Source organism: Stegodyphus dumicola, chromosome 7, assembly GCF_044657685.1.
Source record: "Stegodyphus dumicola isolate Sdum_Otavi_A_Nest chromosome 7, ASM4465768v1".
NCBI classification, from domain to species: Eukaryota; Metazoa; Arthropoda; class Arachnida; order Araneae; family Eresidae; genus Stegodyphus; species Stegodyphus dumicola.
The window spans coordinates 76,161,268-76,182,218 of NC_140774.1; the positions used below are offsets into that span (position 1 = coordinate 76,161,268).

At 29.6% G+C, this 20,951-nt stretch overlaps 1 protein-coding gene across 2 annotated transcripts in view; it reads left to right on the forward strand.

The window, feature by feature from the left end:
* The window catches only part of Rint1 (RAD50 interactor 1), a 61,470-nt gene extending 43,308 nt beyond the window's left edge, over positions 1–18,162 (forward strand). For both annotated transcript variants that reach the window (XM_035368642.2, XM_035368646.2), the window contains 6 exons: positions 1,990–2,189; positions 3,580–3,640; positions 7,335–7,536; positions 9,334–9,514; positions 10,513–10,631; positions 17,870–18,162. In XM_035368642.2, coding sequence (XP_035224533.1) covers positions 1,990–2,189; positions 3,580–3,640; positions 7,335–7,536; positions 9,334–9,514; positions 10,513–10,631; positions 17,870–18,053 — 947 coding nt within the window. In that variant the 3' untranslated portion in view covers positions 18,054–18,162. The remainder of the gene's footprint in view (positions 1–1,989; positions 2,190–3,579; positions 3,641–7,334; positions 7,537–9,333; positions 9,515–10,512; positions 10,632–17,869) is intronic.
* The last annotated feature ends 2,789 nt before the right edge of the window (positions 18,163–20,951 follow it).

Genomic DNA, 20,951 nt, shown 5'->3' on the forward strand with positions numbered 1-20,951 from the left:
GTTCTTAATTTAAGTAGGTGGCCAGAAGGTTAAGACCACTAATACTAACCCAAGTGAACTGGCTGGCTGCATTCTCATAGTTTGCCCATGTGTAATGTGAATACAAACTAGTTTTCCTTAGAAAGTCCTCTCTGAAAGCATGCCTTCTCTTAGGCAGATAACTGGTGTTTTGCCATATTCAAATAATATAGCATAATGTGATGAGATATTGAAAAAGAAGGCAAAAGTGTAAATTTTGAAAATTTTAATTTAGTATGAAATCAGATTTTTTAATCAAGAGATAGTTTAGATCAATGTCAGATTTTTTAATAAAGAATAAAGCTTGCATTTAAAATATTGTAGATTTGAATATTATTAATTTATGTATTTACTAACTGTCTATACACGTGTAATAAGAATGTTAATTTTCTGAATCCCCTTACTGTATTTGTTTTGGATCTAGTTATAAAAATATATTCCGGTTTTAGACATGCATTTGCATATAATGCTTCAATCTATATTCATTCCAAAGTATTCAGGAACTAGCATCAATATCAAGTTGTATATTTCAGAATATACTGTTATGAGTTCATCTATGTAACATTTTGAGATAGTAATAGTAATTTACTATTTATTTAAAATTTTATTTTAATTATAAAGTTCTTTTATTTTAATTAATTACACAATAAGACAAGGTTACTTATTATTATTAACTGACATAATTTCAGTTAATAAAATGCTAAAATTTTATTAAATTAGCACACCTTTGATACAGGATGTTTTGTATTTTAATTAATCAATTATTGTTTTTAATATTTTCATTAAAACCAACTTTCTCAGTTTTTAAAAATTCATTTTAATGAAATTAAAGTAAAAAAACAAACATTAACATAACAAAGATAAAAAATATACTTTTACGAACATGTATATATATGTTAAAAATTGGATTCATGTTTATTATAATTTAAAAAACTCTTTCTATGTATTATTAATAAGTATTTATTATTTTTCATTTGTAAAAATGAGAATAAATTCTATATGAGTAATCATCAGTAAAATTTTGTATGGAAATATAAGGTTAAGAATATCTGTGGCAGTTCATTGAAGGTTGTAACAAGATGCATAAATCACATGTGTCATTATTTTTGCTTATTACAAGATGCAAGATTTCAAAATCTACCAACATAGAATATATCTTCAATTTTTTTTTAATAAAAAAATCCCTAATTTTTTTATGCGGATATGCCAAGAAATATGTCTACTTAAAGTTTGTGTTGATAGATGTGTAACTTATAATATTTTTTTCCCTTCAAAAAGCTTTAAAAAATTATTTGAAAATACTAATTTTTAAAATAAATCAGAAAAAATATGTACATTTTACTAGGGGTGAACCTAAATTTCAAATAATGAATGAAGAAATTAAGCATAATGAAATAAAGAGATGGTATTGAATATGTATTAAATTCAATTAATATTATGAAGTTAAAGTTTTGAGTGCGAATTTTTAAAAAACAGCTGCTGCGATTTTTACAAAACTGAGCAGTTTAACATAATTTAAGGTGTAGAATTGAAATATGGAAAAAATTTATATATCCTTTCAGAAAATGTCAGAATTTATGTTATAATACATATTTTTAATAGTGCTATGTAGTCTAATATATATCCTAAGTGGCACATAAATTATATATCACTTTATTAAAAGAAAGCATATATACTTTATATTAACTTTTGCTTAGATGCTTTATATGTTGTTGGAGATGTTATTTAAATAGTCTAAAACATTTAAATATTTTTTCATGCATAATATATTCAACTTACTGATTGACATTTCTTATAAGCAAGTCATTTTTTTTTCTTTTAATCTTTGTAAAATGCCTTCAAAATATAGGATCCACTTACTTACATATCCTCAAACTTAGACCAATATATAATTAATTATTCAATTTGTTTAAATCTTGAACATAATTCATTTTTTATACTATATCTAAATTTTATATTCTGTCTATGCAGAAAGGTACTGCAATCTGGCAGATAAAGAATGCCAGCTTTCTTTCCTGGAACTTCAACTAGAGCTTTTAGATGATTTTAGACTTAGATTACATCAATTGTCACAGTGCGAGATGCAGGACACAATTCAGCCAAACTATTGTAGTATAATGAATGCAATTTATTACATTACAACAGTCTTGGAAGAGTGGAACAATTTACCAGTAAGATTAAAATCTTTCACCTCCCATTTTCCAATTTCTGAATCTATTATTTTATCCCTTTTAATAAATGTTATATACTAATTCAGAAGTCAAACAACAAAAATCAGCGTTATATTTTTAAAATTTTCAAAAGACTAGTTTCGATGATTTTACCGAACCACCATCCTCAGCTTCAAAAACGCAAATGGATTCACATTTGCGCATCCATTTGCGGTTTTGCAGCTGAGGATAGTGGTTCGGTAAAACCATCGAAACTTGTCCTGTGAAAATTTTGAAAATATAATGCTGATTTTTGTTGTTTGACTTCTGAATTAGTATTTGTTCGGCATGTTATTGTGTCTTAATTAAATGTTATATATGTAAAAACATTGTATAATTTTCTTGTTTGTAGACATATTGTTTACTACAGCTACTTAACACATGATAAAAATCCTAAATTTATAAACAGGTCCCCCCCCCCCAGTAAAACTATTCAAAGTAATCTATGATTCCAAAACAAAATTGAACTTCCAATTATGTTTTAATTAGAATGTAGGAAAAAATTGCATTAATCTATTTGGATTTTTATAAAATAATGATAGAAACAGATAATAAATAATATTGCATTCAGCTATTTATGATAAAATAATATATTTAGTTTTATGTTCTAAAAATATACTAAATATCTAACCATCACTCTATTTTTCCCCCTTTCTTCTATGCATGAAATCTATTTTTCATGCGAATTGTTCATTGTTAAATACTCTACTTACTCATTTTAATAAAAATTTTCATAATGAGATTTATTCATATGGTTTGTTTTTTGATAATTTATTAATTTTCTCTTTTCAAATCCTTTTAATCGTATTTTGTAATGAACATTTTATGCATCATTTGAAATAGATTGCATAGTATTATTATGAAGTATTTGAAATATGCAATTATACCAAAGATGATGTATTTTGGATCCTTTTTGATTATCTGGACCCTCAAGGTAAACATGTAGTAAAACTGCCATATTTTTAGTATATTTTGTAATATACACATGGAAATGGCCAACTCATGCATGCACATGTTTGAATATATGTGGCTTTATATACTTTATATTTAACCTCATTTTGGTGAACGGTATTCATAGACCATAAAAATGTAAATATCAGCCACATAGATTTTCGCATTTTGTCTCGTGAAATTTCTTGTTTCTTAGGGATTGCTCCTTTAATTATTTATGAACAGAACGGCACCTGTAATCCATAAAGTTAGCCAAATAAGCTTTTTTTTGGGGGAAGGGGCAATGTATTTGCAAGTGGAAGTGCAGATAATCAGAAAGTACTGTATTATATTAAATGCCTTTTTAGATATCATGACATCATTATTTGCATTTGAAAATTTATTATTATTACTATTTTAGTTTTTCTTGCAACTTTATGCATATAAAAAGAACAAACTTGTGTGTGAAGAACTGCTAAAAGGTAAATTTCAAAAGCATTTTAGCACTTTGTATTAAAATGTCATTAGGCTCCAAATAATCATTTTTATATTTAATACATTGTGTATCTTAGTCTGGAATTTTGTTATACATTGTGTATCTTACATAAATGATAAATAAAATTCATTTTGGATTCTGTCATTAAAAAAGTGTTTTACATTCACCATTAATTCAATTTTAAAAAAATATCTAAGTATCCGGATTTTGGGTGTTTATGTCTAAGAAGAAAATTCTTATGTTGAATTATTAGCATGAATTCTTGATGAAAAAAAAAATAAGTGTATATGATCATATATTAGATACTTAAAGTTCACAGTATTTTTGAATTCAGGCGTATTTGTAACAGAAATGTTTTTGGTAAATAAATAAAATAAACAAATTTAAAAAAAATCATATTGAGAGAAGTCTAGATCAATATTGCTGTGTTGGGTATTTAAAACTTGTTTTGCAGTTTTGGTGAAATTCATATATTTAGAAAAAATCAAGGAAATCATATTTTCCTAGAATGTGGTAAATGCCACAGAAGTTTTTGATGCACAAATTATTGTAATTTAATATTTTTATTCAATGGTTTAAAATCTACCTTTCTTAATATGGTTGTTTTCTTATTTGTGTAATATTTTTATAAATATGTTTTATATGACTGTTAATTGCTTCATCTTGGAAGTGCCTTAAATGATAGTCAGCAGCATTAGAGGTTGTTATGATTTTTTTAATCAAAAAATATTAAATCTTAAGCATACATATTTTTTCATATAGCTCCAGAATACTAATCTGTTACGGCTAATCATTGGTGGCCATATTGAATGTTATCAATTTTTGGTTTTTGCTATGAATTATTTGAAATTTTAGACAATTTAGCCTTTTGTACTGGTTTGTGATCTGATGATTCTTGTTCAGTAGGTGTTGTTTTAGTGAAAATATTCCTGAGAAAATTCTTAATGCGTTTGAGATTTACTATATTTTCCTTAAGGAAGTAGCTCTTTTGAATAAAACTGAAAAATGTAATAACCTAATTCTTTGTAGTATTTAAACTATTTATCTATAAGAAGCATTAGTTTTCATCAGTAGTTCAGAAACCAAAGTTGCAATCAGGGTTTTTTAGACATCCTACTCATAGTTACATTTGGTATATAAACATTTTTGGCCGTATATGTTGTCCCATCAATTATATTAATAGTGGGAAATTAATTTGTTCAATTTATGTTTTGGTTTATATTCTTGATTAGTAATAAGCTTTTATACATGGTTTGAAATATGTAAAATATATAGTAGAAGCTCAGATGTCTGAATTAATTGGAACCATAAGCATCTCAGTTAATGCAGACTAAATTTTCAATAACTTTTCTTTCAACAAGGTTTTAATGAAGCTGTTTATTTGAAGAAGAGAACAACAGTTAACAATAGTGCACAAGCTCTGTTGTTAATATTTTACAGAACTCTTTTTTTTAGTAAATAAAACTTATTTTTCAATTAAACAAATAATACAAGTTACATCTTATTTCATGACAAAAATATTCTTGAAAAGAAAACAAAAACTGAAATGTACAATTTTCATCAAAAATTGATGCAAATTGTTAAATATTTTCAAATTTTGTACATATGAGACATGATACAGTCAAAAGTCGTTAATTCGGACACCCATAATCCGGACCTCAAAGCTAAAAACTTTCTGCGCATACGCCGCGTTGACACATGCGCATAGGCGTTTACGCGTGCGCCCATAAGACCTTTACGACTGTGCATATGCGTGTGCGCAAGTGCAGAATACGTTTTCGCGTGCGCGTTTTATGTATAACGGACAGTATAAGCTAATTATCTATTTCAGTTAATGTTGATGATTGCGTTGTTCCTAATCTTCGAATTGGATCCGGCTTATTATTTTTTGCAGACTGTAAGAGCAATTTTATAAAAGTAAACTTGAACTTTCGATTATGTCAAATAGAATTTCCGACGCTGAAGCTCCCAAAGGATCTACAAAACGAAAGTATGCTTCGATGTCCATCAAACAAAAAGTGGAATTGCTGCAAAAAATGGATAAAGACATGAAGAAGGTGACAGAGAGGTTAGTGAAAACGAAAAAATTTCGATTGACAAGTTAGTATTCTCGGCACAGCAATTACGGGACTTGAACAGCGGAACTTTGTAACTGAACAAGAAATTATGTCTGTTTATAGAATTAAAGAAAAAGTATTATCACATAAAACGAAGCAACTTAAATTTTTTATTACATTGAAAGAAATGTTTAATAAAGTAAACAAATAAATATTAAACTTTTTTTTTTTTTTTTGTAAATTTTGATACCCTTTAGATCATAATTGTTCTTTATTTCATAAATTACGGTTTCATATTTTTAATTTTAGAGTTTCTGCATGCCATCTTATGAGATTTAAACTCATGATCTATAATCCGGAAAAATCGATCGCCGAAGTCCCGACGAGTCTGGATTAACGACTTTTGACTGTATTTTGGAAAAAAATCTATTGTCCATTTTGGCAGTGTTTCTATAATTCATATTATATGCTGCATACTCATGCCACATGTTGATCAGTGATCAGTGAAAGATCCATAGCTGGGTCGGCTGCAAGCATAGAAGACACAGATAGCCACCTAGGGTATCAGTTATCAGAGATCATGAGATAAGTTTTTCTTACAAGTAACATGTAGATGAAAATATATTTTGTGTTAATTAATAAAATGGTTAATTTATTCTGGGTGTCAACTGCTCTGATTGTCGAAAATGCTGGGGATAACTTGCGTAGAAGCTAAAGTAAGGACTAAATACTAAAGGGCTTTGATATAGGCCCTTTAGTATTATGGCTAATTAATTTCACATTGTTCCTGTTTCTTCACATCTTCAGCATATCCTCTTGACTGCAATTTTTGATGTTCTTCAGATCCATGACACAAGTGATTTCTTCATCACTCAAAACTTGAAAACCTGATTCAACTAATTTCTACATTTATCTATTCCAAAATTTTATTTTAAGGGAGGGCCTACGTGCAGCCAAGCGGTAAAAGTTGCTGAACACTGACAGTTCAGTCCATGATTTGAATCCCAGTGAACGAGCTGGCTGCATGGACATTTTCATAGTTTTCTCCATTTGTAATGTGTATACGGGCCAGTTACCCCCGAAGAAGTCCTCCACAGAGACATCCGTCTCCTTAGGCAACTAGGCCTTGAATGCTTTGCCATAATTAAATAAACCAAACTAAACCATCTTGAACTATGTCTTCCCGTATTTTTATCGTATGAAACTTCACGTGTTTATATCATATAAAACAGTTCATTGTCAACTCCGCTCAAAAAAATGGCCAGAAGATCAGTTATTAATACGAGAATCTATGAATACTACTGATTTTCATTCTACATTGTATATTTTAGTAATCTATGTTTTACCAGTAGTTTTTTTTTTTTTTTTTTTGTTGTTTGTTTTTGTTTTTGCTTTTTGTTTTTTGATTGAGTTTGGTTTAGTTAAATAGACATTTAGATTAGCAGGTTCCCAGTTAATAGAAATTCTACTGTATTTTAATTCTTTTATTTCATATTGCATTTATTTTTCTTAATATTTACAAATATGTATTGTTTATAATGTTAATATTAAGTAGCATATTTTAAAGTGGTATTTAGCAATTGCCATTCATTATTTATTTATGTTAATTTATGATATTTGCAGATCCTGATAAACAGCATATGAATATTATGAAAAGGAAAGAAGCCAGATTTTCCATACATTCTGAGGAACAGTTGTTGGAAGCTTCAGTTTTTGATGAGCCAATTGGACTTTTTCAACACATATTAAAAGATCTGTTGCAGATTTTATGTGAACGGGTTATGCTTGACATTAAAGCAAAGAGCAGACCATACAGGAAAGAAAAGTAAGTTCTCTGTGTGTTGCTGTGGGTTAATAATATGAATTTTTAAATACAAGTTTATTTTTCAAATTTTTAAAACTGAGAGTGAAGTAAATTTTACATTTTAAAAATCTGAATTTTATAGTTGAAGATCTAATGTATTAATATTAAAGTATATAATCAAAGGTCTAATACATTATTATCAATTAAAGGTCTAATATTTTAAGATTGTGTGCTTTTTTCATATTTGTGTTAATTTATATATTTTTTTTTTGTATAAACCCTTAATAGAATTCTGCAGAAGCGTTTATATATTTTCTGTGTCTATTAATTCTAGATTTTGTTTAATTTTACTTCATATAATAATTTTGCAGTGTTAAAAAAATAACATGAAACATCTTTGTGTTACAAAATTTATTAGATATATTGTCTATATACTATGACTGAAATTTTCTGAATTTGCATATACTTTAAGTAATATATTTTAATATAAAATATCACGAATAAATACTTATACTGCATCATTTTTTAGTAAAGTCTCCATCTGAAGAATAACCTAAGTACATTAAACATGTAACTTAAAATGGATCAGTAGATCCAAAAGTTTTTGGAATTATATATTAAAAATCATTTGGCAATAAATTCTTGTTGCAGATGCATGATAAAAATACTAAATGTATAAATCTGAAAAATTCCTTAGAAAAGACTTTTTTTTTTTACTTTTTACTGAATGACATAATGTTCTAAAGTGTTTAAAACTGAGTATCATGCTGTGATTATTAAACTTTTGACTAAAGAAGGTCTTAATCTCAAAGAAATAAAACAGGAGTAGTGCTTGGATCATGTGTATTGTGATTCATCTCATTTCTTCTGTACAGTAAAAGGAAGGGTAAAACAATATTACATGAGCCAGAGAAAGATTATGCTTGTGCAGGTAGACCATTGGAAGCACTAATATCAGAAAACATTGCTCATGTCCAGAAGGAAATATAAATTATAGGAGATAATGGCAAGATAGATCTTTCTAAAATAATTGTTTTGTGCATTCTATATAAACAATTTCACATGAGCAAAGTTTCTGCCAGATGGGTTAACCTAACATTTTGATGAATTCAAAAACAGTTGCATGTTTATTGTTGTGAACAGAGTAGGCATCAGAGCAAGTGCAACCAGCATTGTCATTCCAGGTGGTAGAAGTTTTAGAATTGAGGAAGGAGCCAAATATCAAAATGTAGGGGTCACAGAATTTATACTTGGCAGTAAAAGAACTAGCGCCAGCTCCAACTGTGAGCAGTTGTTGCAGCTTTATGGTGATAATGAGAGGGGTTCCCCCTCCCGGTCATCACCTTTTTAGTTCGGGCGCTACTGTAGAGACATAAGGTGGTTTTTTTTATTTTATTTTTTTAAGCAAGAGAGATGAAAAATTAGCAAAGCCTTTGGCGGGAATCAAACCACGGACCTCTGAAATACCAGCCCAGCATGCAGAACCATTACACCATGAAGGCACGTTAGGAAGGCGGGAGAAACACCTTTTAACTTATTTGGAAATTTTTTACAAATTCTCTTTTTTTTTTAAATTTATTTATGACATTTACATAGTTTTATCTAAGCATTAAATAAAGTAAAGGCGGGATAAACACCTTTTAACTTATTTGGAAATTTTGTACAAATTCTCTTTTTTTTTTTTAAATTTATTTATGACATTTACATAGTTTTATCTAAGCATTAAATAAAGTATTTGCTTTTGTACTGTTTATGTTTCTATTTGAAATCAAGAAATTTTGGGGAGGATTTTTAAATTTTTACATTTGTATGTCGCAGGTGGTTTTGTATGCCTGCTGTGCATGATAAAAAATTACTGGAAATATCTCCAGCTGCTCATCCTATGTTAGAAATCATCAACTCCAGTTTGTATCGTCTTCAGGAATTGTTGGCAAAGCCTCTTTTCACAAAAGTTTGGCAGCAAATTGCTGCTGAACTTAACATTTATTTATATGAAGAAGTGAGTAATATAATTATTAAAATATTTTATTCAGAAATTTTCTTTATTTTCTTTTTTAATTTTTATTCCACTTCCCCCATTTGGAGAAAATTTTGATATTTTTACTACCATTAAAATGCATAGTAATACTTTCCCAAGTAATTTTCTATATTACATCAGTCATGAGTCATGTTTTGTGCAGAAATTCTGTATACAGTAATGATATTTACAATATTAGACAGAATATTATCCATCATTTATACTAAGCAAAGCTATTTTCATTTCTTTGAAATCTAATTAATAAACCTTCCTCTCACATGCAATGAATAAACAATGCAGCATTGTCAGATTTCTAATCAAATGTATGTTAGCCTATAATTTGCACCCTGTCAAGTAATTTGTTATGTATATATTTCAAAGACAAAAAATTTACAAGTATATTGAATTGCAAAGTAAATATTTAAATATTATCTAGTTCTAATTTTTTGTTGTTATTTAAAAAATATGAAAGTCATATTAATTGATCATGCAGAACATTTTATCAAATTGTTTTGAATGTTTGAACATTGAATAGCTGAATTTAAACTCATTTTTTGTTTCAAATTTATGTTCATATATGAGAGCCAGTGTTTGAAAAACATTAATTTCACGTTCAGTTTATCTAAGATATTTGTCTTTTTGTTTCATTAAAATTATGTTATTGTAATAAAAGTTTTGTAGTTAAGTGTAATACAGTTATAAATGAAATTACTTTTTAGTATTAAATAATTGAAAGATGATTTGAATCATTGGGGAGGAAGGGAATCTCAATTTGATTTTTTGGGCGGTTGGCTAAATCATGTATTTTTGGTTTCCAAGCTTGAAATTTGAATGTGTGAGTAATCTGCTTAAATTATTAAAATTCAAATAGTCTGCATGCTTTATTTTCTAGTTTAGTGTTTAGCTGAATTATATGCATTGGATTATCTGTAAAATTCTTATGCATTTAAGTATTTTAACGTAATGCTTTTGTTTTGTAGGTAATTCTACAGAATAATTTCAGTGAAGGTGGAGCTGCTCAGCTGAATTTTGATGTGACTCGTAATTTATTTCCAATTTTCGGAAGTTATACTCTAAAACCAGAGAATTACTTCAAACTGTGAGTATATGTTCATGAGAAAATATTCTTAAATGACTGCGAACCAAAACATAAACATCTTGGGTGAATGACATACAGATAAAAAATGTGAAACTAATTCTATGCTGCTAGTTTCCACTTTGTTAAATAAATTCAGTTAAAGAAATTTATTAAGTTTAGGTTCTCTCTTTGAAAAATAAATTAATTTAATTTAATTAGCATATCTAATTATTTAATTTTCTCTTAAATGAAAGAAAAATTCGTGTTATTAATTATTATTACCCAAAAACATAAACAGTAACGTTTTGTTATCCTAAATGTAGTTCACGTAACCCTCATGTTTTCAAAAGTCACATTTAACTAACTTTTAGTATTAACTAACTTTTAGTATGAACATAATTTCTTCTATTCTTAAAGAGATGTTTGCTGAAGTACAGTTTACTCTTCAAAAGTTTGTGCTCTATGATATAATCTAGAGTTTGACATGCTCATGTAAATTCCAAAACATTAAATCATGAATTTGCACAAAATCATTTTAATTTTATGCAAACCCTTGATTTCTTCTTTTTGATGTTTCAATAACTATTGATACATCGTATTATTTTACTGCTTGGCTAAATTCAAATATTGATGTTATTTTGTAATCAAAGGATAAATCCTCTTAACTTAGCTACAGAACAAAGTCAAAGATCCAGACTCATTGGGATTTTAATGATTCTGGTTTTGGAATTTGGTGAAAGGATGCATTGAGTTAAAAAATTAAAAATATGAAATAATGATGCATGTATGACCCTAAAACAGGGGTGGGCAGTAAGTCGATTGCAATTAACCGATGAATCACCAAGACATTTTGGGGTGACTGCATTTACTAAGATCTAAGACGTGCATACTAAAAGGAACATATCTAGGGAACATGGATGCCTACTAGGCTGGAGAATCGGTTTTTCACAATCGATGAGACTGTGTTTACTTAAACAAATGATTTGATGAATGTGTAGACGACACATGTACCATCATTGGAAATGCACAATGATGAAGTACATACATCAATTACAGATTCATCGATTTATGTAAGTTTGCTGCTTGCTGCATTGAATATGTCCACGTTTCACAATCTAGCTATCGCTAAATTTCTTCAAACATTCAGCTTGACAATTTTGTGTTAAATGTGTTTTTGTAGTAAAAATAGTAATCTGTCATATTTTTAAAGAGGGGGTACAGTGTCAAAAAGAAGTGTTAAGGAAAGAAAAACATACAATTTTAATACAGAATGGTAAGAACAGTTTTTCTTTACAATGGTGAATGCAAACGTGTGTGCTATACATGTCATGAAAGTGTGGCACTTCCAAAAAAAAAAAAGGAAACGTTGAAAGGCATTTCAAAAGCATGCATGGAAGTTTTGATACAGGTTTTTCATTAAAAAGCGAATTGTTGATGTTGAAGGAGTAACTAAAAATATAAATTATACATTCTCTTTACCTCTTGAGAAAAATGAAGTTTTTCTCTTTCAAAATAACATAATTTTAAAAGCATGTAGTTCAGAACCTAAGAATAACATTTGGAATCATGGACAAAGTAAAGTATCCTAACTTAAAAGAAGTTGCATTTTGTTTAACATTGTTTTTGGCTCTACCTACTTATGTGAATCTGCATTTTCAAAAATGAATGTAATTAAGAAAACATATTGTTCCCATCTCACATATGACCACTTAAAATCCAGTGCAAGATTAGCAGTTATTAATTATATACTGATATATTCAAGATTGGTGTACAGTATGCAGACTAAGTCTTTACTAGCTATAATTAAGATAACTAACTTCAGATGAAAATACTGTATTATTTTAATGTACTTTGAATTATTTGATAAGAAATGCATCATTTGAAATTGTTATATTTGTAACTATTATTATTATGTTTGTATCTTGCTTTTTGCTTTAAACACGGTTTTGTAAGAGTAAGTTTTTTTTAGGTAGTGTTAGGTAGGCAATAACATATTCTGTATTATGTTATAATAATAAATATTGTAGACCTTTTTCTAGCTCACCACACCTATGCCACTGGATGGACTGTAACACCTTGAAAAAATTAAGAAATAGCCCATACCCTGGGAAAGTCTGCCCACCCCTGCCTTAAAAGAATGAAAATTTGGAAAAAAAAAAAAAAAAAAAAAAAAAAAAAAAAAAAACATCAATAATTGCTTCTTTGCTTTATTAAACATTTCTTTCAATGAAATTTGTTTAATTTTTTTCCCTTCTAATACTTTCTCTTTAATTTCATAAATAGACGTAAGATCTTGATATAAATCCTATTCATTGGGAAATATCACCCTTTGTTTCCGATGTCTGAAGAACTTCAGATTCATGGCTGTCATCATCATCATCACCATGAGGTATGGTAGCTGACCATAAATTATGCCAAGCATTTTTAAAAATATCTGCAGACACATCTTTCTACAGCTGTGCAATACTGCATACAACAGGTTTTATGCTAAAATATTTCAAAATTTCTAGAATTGTCTTGCCACTGTTCAGAAAATTTAGTGTAAATTTTAAAAAGGCTGCTTAATATTTGCATTTCAGCATGCACAATATTCTGATGTCCATAGGCTGAATGATGGATATACAATTAAAAGGAAGGAAGATGATGGAGACATTGTCTTTCATCAAAATGAAGATGAGCCAAACAGTTGTTCAGGGCAAGTTTTATGTCATCAGATAAACTAGTCAATTTCTAATGATGCCAAGCATTGGATATGAAATGATTTTTAAACCTATCATTCATTAATGTTTGTGTCATCTGTACTGTTTGATTTGTAAGGCAGGTAACAGGGAAAGTCTTTAATTCTTTAAATGCCCAAAGTCTTCTATTTTTGCTGATTATAAAAATTTACACTTGTATGTTCCTGTAGCATTTGCACATGCTAAAATTGTTAGTCTCGCTTTCTTCTTTGACACCATCTGGAGCCTTTTTCACAGAGATTGTCAAGGTATTTCAGTGTACATGCCACAAAAGACTAGTTTCATCAGTTTTGTAATTTGTCCTGGAGATAACTTTCTCTATTAATAATGAATGAGTTGAATAAATTCATCTGCAATTAGTTCATTTGCTCCAGTATCAGTTGAAGATTTTTTGAAGATATGGTTTACCAACATGTTAAATATGTGCACTCTGTTTTTAAGTTCATTTCCTCTAGAAATATTTTGACTTGATCCATTAGCATTGGCCTTCAGCAGCATGATCTTACTCTGGCACTGTCTTACTCATTCAGTCATCACTTTGTCATGATCATCACATAATAAATGATTTTTCTGCTACTCATTATGTGTGGGGATGTTAGAATCCATGAATATTATTATTTTTTTTATGTCATATACTGTATATATTCCAATGCCATACTCCACACATAATTATGAGACAGGTATGTCTTTATCCATTTGTTCGACCTGCATTAAACATTCTTACCCACTTTCTCGCCATTCCATCACTTATCGCGTATTCACCGTAAACTTCTGTCACTTGATGATAAATTTCGGCCAGTTTAACATTCCTCGCGTTCAAAAATTTAATCACGGCACGAATCTCACAGTCAGCGGGAGAACTAATTGTCTTAAACATTTTGAATGTGTACAGCAAACTGAAAACACAACATAGAGCAACCAAAATGGCGACAATTGAAAGTCAGTGAACAAGAAAGACTAGTGCGCATACGCAGAACGCCTACCGCAGCCCTGCGACGGCGCTAGAATGAACCGGTACTTAGTTTCCGAATACACTACGTATCTTTTTCATACGTATCTTTGACATGCATTTTTGATTCCAATCAGAAATGCCATATTGACTATAAATTTTTTATATAGGTTCTAAAATGCTTATGTCTGCACTATATGGGAGATGTTCTAATGCATCTGTCATGCATCCATGCTTAGTCGTTTTCCATATGTGTTGATGTCTGTCTCTTAAAACAATGTATGAGACTTCAAATACAAGTCTGTTTTTGGTAAATCTGTGGCACTGATGCCTGTTCTATTGAAAACATTATGATAACAACACACTGTGTTTAGGCAGCTGTGTCCCTCTACCCATCTTCCTTTTATTCTTCTTACTAAATAAATACTGTTGGTAAATAATGTTTGATAGCATAATCTTTCATTTGCCATATTCTTTGCATATATTTATATCATATCTTTTTGCAATGTATTTCATGAAATGTAACGTGTTGTAAAGTTCCATTTCCATTAGTGCAGTACGAACATGTAGCATCATTGGGCTAAATACATTTGAAGATGGACAAATGTTTATACTACTGCATTGGATTTGTGCTTACTTGAATTCGGTTATTACTGCCACCAGATGTCTCTGTATTTAACTTACAGGATTAAGACTCTCTGTATTTAACTTACAGGATTTAAGAAACTTCAATTCGATTTTATTGGAAATTTTTATATCTGCTTATGAACTGTGAAAGTAAAGCATGTTAGCAGGTTTTAGGTAAGACATGAACATCTCTAATCATATACATTTTGAACATTTCGAATTGCATAGAAGCTTAAGTAATTTTTTAAAAATTTTCTGCATTTCTTGAAGCCTTAAGTATTTATGAAGTAATATGTAATAAAAGCTAAAATATACTGTTAGTTCAAAACAGAAGTTAAACACATTTAAAAACAGCTGGCACTTTAAAAGTACAGAACAACTGTAATGAAAATTTCATAATACTTGTGCAGAATTTGCTATGCTTTTCCATATATATGATTAACTGCCATATAAGATTGCATATTTAAAAAGTAAGCCCAAATTTTGTAAGAAAAGATACTTAACCTAAAATTTTAGTATCGGTTTCTTCAGTCACATAGCTGGATAACTTATTAAAAATCTCGTTTGTGTTTTAAAATGCACTATGCACAGTTATATTTTATGCATAACCAATAGAATATTATTAATTTGTAAATTTAAATGCATAACCCTTTTTATGGGAAAAGTTTTAAAGATAAGCTTTCCCTTTACTCACAAATGTAAATGTATTATATATATTAACCGTTTGAGTCCCAAGCAGCGCGATTGCGCCTTTGAGATTTTATGTCGAGAAAAACCCAGTACATTTCGAGCATTGTGGAGAACATTATGCTGATAGATTTTCTTTTTTGGTTCATTCTACCTTTTTAGGGGTACACCAAATTTAAAAAAGTTAAAACAGTAAATGTAGATTAGTTTTTTACTTATTTTTTGCATTGCTTCGTCTAATCATTTTGAAACACACAATTATTAACAATGACAAACACTTATGCAAGAATACATCAGTCGCTTTGCTAACTGACCCAAACATGGCGGAGCGATGGAAAAAAGATGAGAATCGCGTAACTTAACAAATACAAGAAGCGCTATTATTCTGATTGAGATTCATCAATGTAAAATAAAGAAAGTGCTGTAGCGTCGCTTGGTATTTCTTGAGATAAAATAAAACAAGCGCTGTCGCGCTCCTTGGGTCTTTTCATACTCATTTAGAGAAAGCGTGGTTGTGCTGTTTGGGATTCTTCGACAGTGTTTTTTCAATAACCCCTGGGACTTGAACGGTTAAGGAACGTCTGTGCAAAATAAGTTTTCATAAGTGTTTTTGCAGTGATTTAAAGCTTTATTTCTACTATATAAATAAAACATTCCATTGTTATCACATATACAGGGTGAATCTGAACAAGTGGGCAGAATTTTAGAGTGTGATAGAGGGCAGCTGTACAAGCAATATTCGTCATAGAATGTGTGGTCAGAACACAAGCTGTGAGAAGTTAAAGGATAGTTTTCCACTGTCACAATCAAATAATTAACACAAGAATGAGACACTTCAGAAAACATTTTGTTAACAGGAATGTAATTGATGTACATGCTCAAAAGACCTTTTGCCAACTGTAATGCAGGCTTCCAACTTACATGATAATGACTGACTCACATTTGCAAAGACACCAGGCATTTCCCGAGTATCACCAACAACAATGGTGAACCTGATGATTAGATCCATATTTCATTTCAATGGGACATTCATAGATTTAAAACTTTTTAATATGGCCCCACAGGAGAAGTCTAAACATGACAGATGCGGTGATCTTAGTGGCGGAGCTGTGGGACCACCTTGACCAATCCATTGTGCTGGAAATTTCGTGGTTTGTATGACCAGCCATTGTCTTAACAGTCCACAGTAGAAAATACTGTTGGGTGCGAGGACTGATTCTGGAAAAGAGTGTGGGATCGAACTCATGAACCAAAAGTCAAGCCATGCTACCTTTGCTCCATTCTATTGTCACACAGACACGGCTTTCAAATTTGCCTTACTTAGGTAACCAAATAAATTAGTTCTTAATCTAAATTTTTTACCCCATTTTTTGTGCTATCACCTAAAAAATCATCTTCAGCTTCTAGTGCATTTCCTACTAAAAAAAATTAATTAAGTAGCATTTCGATTGAAGTTAAACTGATTGCAAAAAATATTTTCGAAATAAAGATACGTATACAAATATATATAAATTTAAAAGTGCATTTATAAATAGAGAAACACAAATTCAGCATGCTTCTTAATGCAGCAGAATATTTAAAAGATCATCAAATTAATTTATTACTTACTTTATTAACATTTTAGCTCTTTTTTTTAAAAAAAGTCTTCTAATCCCTTATCTCATTTACTTGTTTGTGATAATCAAAAGTTCATTTTCATTAAAAGTAAATGTGTATGCAGCACTAGGGATGGGAAGTAATTGTCAGAGAAAATTTTGTTAATTCATGAACTTATTAATTATATTTTTTATATCTGAATAATTTCTTGACAGTAATCACTGCTGATAAGAATTAACACCATAGTTCCAGTTATCTTTTTAAAAAAACTAAATTGAATCGGTTGCTGTCTTTTTCAATATGCATATGTCTCACTATAATGTGTGCATTTTTTTAATTCAGAAATGAGCGTTTTTTCGTAAAACAATCTTTCCTTGATTCGGTGTTCATCGATATTTCTATTTCCATTAGTTTTTGTTGACATTATCTGATTGCTCCTCTTTAACACATGACCCCAACACTTCCACAGATATACTGATAGAAGTTGAATATGGTTCATTTCTGTGCAGTCTGTCTCTCGTCAGCACATCACAAACTGCCAATCAAAGTCATTTGCTGATTGGACAATTGCATACATGCTATGTTCATAGTGCACTAATGGAAATGGGCTTTAATTTTTTATAAAAAATTTGAAGATCAGTGTTTATTTAATTTTATTTCAGAGTCAGAGATTCTTGTGTGCTGTTAAATTTAAGTAGTGCACCAGCAATGCTTCTTAGAGAAACTTTAAAACATCAAGAAGGTTTTGAATCAAAAAGCAGTGCACTAGAAGAACTTGGAGTATACACCTTATCACCATCCCAAGCTTTATTGATACTTTCACAAAGGAATTATACAAATTTATGATAGTCAACTTTTTAAAAAAATATTGTTATTATATGTAATGTATTTTGAAATAAAAGAGCTGCATGTAAAATAAATATTTATTCTTGTGAATAAGATCATTGAAATTCTATGAGGAATGTCATTTTTTCCAAAATACTTATAATTAAGTGCATTGATATTTACCATCAAAAAATATATTTTCCTCAAAATGTTTAGGTGATGTTTATTACTGCTGAATTTCTCATAATTAGCAAATTTCAAAATCTATACAATGTCAAAATCAGAATTACTTTTCTTTGAGGAGCACACTTAATTTTTGTGTCTTAAAATGTATTAAGTCATTTTAAATTGACTTTAGTTTCAAATAATGGCTTAATAGCCGTTAATATTTAAATTGTGTTATGTCTATTGATGACATATCACTTTTTTTATGGCACAAAAAAAAAAAAAAAAAAAAAAAAAAAAAAAGAGAGAGAGAGAGAGAGAGAAGGAAAACAATACAAAGGTTCAGTACTGAATTTTTTCCTCTGATTGCAATCAAGTTGCCAGTGCTAATTAGTTGAAATTATTATTATTCATGCCTCAGCTTTTCTGTAAAATGTCGTGCTTATGGAAAGAAATTTAAATGATTCTTTTTTTATTTGATTTCATGTTTTTGATATTATGCTTTTGTAATTTCAGATATTGAGAAAGTATAAAGTTTTGTTCATCCATTCAGTTATCTTTTATCTGTTTCTTAAAGCATTGCAAAAAATAGCTTGAGCACTGGTTAACTGATATTTCCGTTCATGCCTGAATATAACTTGGGTGGCTTTGAATATGTGTTGTTAAAATGTATATCATCATGGAAGCACTTAATCAATTTTTTTTAAACTTATGAAAACAGCTTAACTTTTTCTCTTTAAAAATCAAACATATAAACTTATTTTCATATCAAGAAATCTTCAACTTTTAGTTATTTGCAATAAAATAAAATCATATATAATTGTTAATTTATATTAAAATTATAATTATTTAATATATTATATTAAATTATAATTCATTATATAGTTCTTTTTTTCTCAAAAACAAAATTAGTGTTAAAGAGTTAATCAGCACCTTTTTTATACCATTTCAAAATTCTGTAAGCATAGCAAAGGAATGAGAGAGTGTTCCAACATTTAACTCTGTAGAGACATTCCGTTGCTGTACAACCAGCTGTAGTAAAATATGTGTTGAGTTACTCAATGTTTGAGAATGAATCTTTTTAGCTAATTCCTGTAGATCTGCAATTAATATTATAACATCTCAACTTGCTTTTTCTAAAATGTTGTGTACATATAGATAAAATTTTCTGTTCAGTGAATCATTTCAAAACATCCAATAACATTTTCTGTCATATGTTCAAAACCTGAGTAAAGAATAGCAGTACAGTTTTAAAGAATAGCAATGGAAAAATTTGAAATGATGTATAAAGCATATGGAGTTCAAGCATTAATATGATGCTGTATTCCTCACTGATATGAAAAATTTTGCAATGGATTCAAATGTTTTGATTCTGAGAATGGTGGCTCTTTAAAGATTAACGGTCATTGCTGAAAAATAGTGATTTGCCTGTGTGAATAATAGCTAATGAGCTTAATATCTGTAAAGACACTACTCACAAAACTGTTCTGGACTATCTTGAAAAAAGAGCAAATTAATTCTCTTGTTCCTTGTGCATTGCGTGACTGAATGGAAAGAAGACCCAATTTCTGTTTTCATGATTTGATTCAAATAGCAGATGTTAATTATGTGACTGAAGATCATACCTGATGTTTTGTTTTTGATATTAATAAAATGTCAGTCATCTGCTTGGATCTGAGGTGGCTTACATGGTTTTATTTCATTTTCGATTCTATTCGAGTGTGCATTCGTTTTTGAATGGGGCCGTTAGCGGCGGCTGCTACTGCCGAATGTGTGGTTCGACAGTACAGTACAATAATGCCCCATCTTTGGATTATCGAATGCTGTCTGCTACTTTTGATGAGGCAAAGCTTCTACGGAAGGAGACGTACGATTCTCAGGAATTAGTGTTTCTCATTGGATTTCACAATAAAGTGTCTTCGATGCTAGACTATGTGCAAAAATTAGCCCAGGATAGGAAAGCCAATCCGAAAATTTGCGATTACGTGAAGAAATACTCGCTATCGGAATTTTAGCACCAGTCTGACCTTTCCAACTCAGTTATCTAGCACACACAAAGTAAATGCGAACTTCTTGGTACCAATTCTGATTCTTGTCCTAGTTTAAATGCTGTGTATAATTCTCTGAAAACATGCGATTCTTTAAGTGAAAAATTAGTGTTGACGGTAATCGCGATTCTTCTTGCATTGATTCTGAAAATGACTCTATTAATCATTGTACTGATATCCCTGTTCCTAGTAGTTCAAAAAAAAGGTGTTAATAAATCTAAGAAACGCTTTCTTCCACAATTCTGAGACTGGGGATGGCTTTATTATGCCAAAAGTTACTGCTAAATCCGGCAAAATGTATAAATCCAATGCTGAAATCCCACTCATGAAAAAATATGCTAGTCTAGCTGTAAATAGTAAAGAGATGCATAATGATGGTAGTAAGCAGACAAGTGCGGATAATAACGGTTTAAGAGCTCCTGTTCAGATGCCTAGGTTAAAACCCATTATGATCCAATACAAACTAACACCAGATGAATTTCATATTTAGTGAAATCAAAACTGATAAATAATAACTACCCTTAATGATTATCCCAACATTGTATGATCATTAAAAATTATCAGTACACAACAAATCAAGCTCTTTAATTTTTGGCACAGATGTGGATAGCCAAAATCACTCTCGATTGCTTAAATTTTCAGGGTTTTTCCAACCATTTAACTTAGAAGATACGAAGCAAAAAATAATAAAAGAACTTTCACTCAA